Source organism: Melanaphis sacchari, unplaced genomic scaffold (assembly GCF_002803265.2).
Source record: "Melanaphis sacchari strain LSU unplaced genomic scaffold, SCAv2.0 Contig1045_pilon_pilon, whole genome shotgun sequence".
In the NCBI taxonomy this organism is placed as follows: Eukaryota; Metazoa; Arthropoda; class Insecta; order Hemiptera; family Aphididae; genus Melanaphis; species Melanaphis sacchari.
The window spans coordinates 3,642-5,764 of record NW_020270386.1 but is presented as its reverse complement, the minus strand read 5'-3'; the positions used below and the strand labels follow the sequence as shown (position 1 = coordinate 5,764).

Genomic DNA, 2,123 nt, shown 5'->3' with positions numbered 1-2,123 from the left:
ACATGCATCACGTAACTTTTTAAATAAATGTTCATAAGTCGATGTACGTTTATTGGGAAGCAATGCATATACCAGAGACATATATATACCATTTTGAAAACCATGCAGTACAAAAAACTGATAAAAAAATGTAGTACAGAACTGGAATGTTCCGTCCATAAAAACTTTTTCCATAGAACATAAGTATTTTAAATTTGTGAGACATGTAAATACAATTATATTTGTTTCCTTATCATTAATTAGCAAAAAGTTTTCATTTTTGTTAGTCATAATATTCATATTTATTAGAACTGTATGTACTTCATTAATATCCTTGGGAAGTGGTGGGTGATATTTTGTTTTTTTATTATATAAATTTCTACGAATATATGAAATATCATTAACCAGTAATTGAATATCGTTTTCTAAACTGCGAAGTTCTTTTCTTATTATTTTAGATGGGATTTTGTTTATATTGCTTTCAGATATTTTTCGTTTAATATTATTACTTACTGCTTGACGTTCAATTGAAGAATCTGATTCATGACTATGATTCAAAACAGATTTTTCTTGATCAAAAATGTTTTCCTTGTTGATGACCAATTTGGCCTTGCATGTTTTATTGACGCATTCCCATGTTTTATTACCATTTGTCTTTGATTCGTATTTAAATTTGAATTTAAAATTGTTTAACACTGTTAATATTTTGCCATTCTGGCTAAACATTGTTGTAAACTCCATGACGTTGAATAAATATTAACTACTAACACTTGTAAGACGTAAGTAGGTACTAACTAGTATTAACAAAAGTACAGGAACCGATATTACCGAAATGTTTCGTTAAAACTTAAAAATACATTTGGATTTACCTTACCAATTTGTACGCAAGACAAATTACGTACATGGTACCTATATATTAAGTACACATAGACAGGTATATATTATGATATAGTATATAATAGAATGTACCTATATAAAATAAATTGCAGCAGTTTGTATAATGTATCTTATCGGTTTTGCCGCAGATTGTATAATCTTAATTTTTTTTTTGCCGCAGTTTACATATCGATCTTTAGAAAAAGGTAAATTTTGCCGCAGTTTACATACAGCCGTACGTATTTGCGTAGCAATCATTTGAACCTACATGATTTGTGGCCAACTGATGGATTTTCTCCTGAATATTTCCGGGCAGTTATGTCAGAAAAACGTTTTTCCTTACTACTTCAAGCTGTTAGATTTGATGATATTGAAACAAGGAATGATAGAAGAGCAATAGACAAGCTAGCACCTATTCGTACAGTTTTTGATGATTTTGTTCGGCGATGTAAAGAAAATTATACTGTGGGAGAGAATTGCACTATAGATGAGATGCTAGAAGGGTTTCGAGGGCGTTGCAATTTTCGACAATATATACCAAATAAACCAAATAAATACGACATCAAAATACAGGCACTCGTTGATTCTCGTACATTTTATACGTCTAATATGGAGGTTTACGTTGGAACTCAGCCAGATGGCCCTTTCAAATGTGACAATTCTCCGTCAAGTATTGTAAAACGACTAATAGCGTCGATATTAAAAACTGGTCGAAATATTACCATGGACAATTGGTACAATTCAATTCCATTGGCTAATGAGTTACTAAAAAATCATAATCTTACCGTAGTGGGCACTTCGAGAAAAAAATTCGAATGATGAATTATAATTTTTTAAATTTTTATAATAGTTTTTTTTTCTACCAAAAATTTGAGTGAAATTTGCTATTAATCAATATAATTATTATTGTAGCATATAATTAGACAAATATTTTTATCTTTATTTCACTATTCCAAGTTCAATAAATATTTCACAGAACCGAAAAAAACGATAATGTTAGTGTAACGCTAACACGATACCAAACATGTAACAGTATATAGCGATACTGATGACGGGTTAAATAAAATTGTAATAACAATAACCTAACCTATTTTTAGCGTCCGAATATCCTTTGAGACGTGAAATATTTTATATTAATATTATATAAACGTACCTATATTCTGTTTTTTTTCCTTTTTGGATCGTTAGGAGTACCTATATTTGTACGGTTTTTTTTTATATATGCAAAAAAATTTAGAACATGCACTTACGTTAGAATATGCAAAAAT

At 29.3% G+C, this 2,123-nt stretch overlaps 2 protein-coding genes across 2 annotated transcripts; one reads left to right on the top strand and one right to left on the bottom strand.

The window, feature by feature from the left end:
* Positions 1-6: 6 nt before the first annotated feature.
* LOC112602555 lies at positions 7-720 on the bottom strand (the record flags this gene model as incomplete). The annotated part of the gene is made up of 1 exon (XM_025350690.1): positions 7-720. A coding segment is annotated over exon 1 (714 nt), but the record flags the coding sequence as incomplete, so codon positions are not given.
* Positions 721-1,173: 453 nt separating this feature from the next.
* LOC112602559 (piggyBac transposable element-derived protein 4-like) lies at positions 1,174-1,674 on the top strand. The gene has a single exon (XM_025350704.1). It carries the CDS (start codon positions 1,174-1,176, stop codon positions 1,672-1,674), a length of 501 nt encoding a protein of 166 aa, XP_025206489.1.
* The last annotated feature ends 449 nt before the right edge of the window (positions 1,675-2,123 follow it).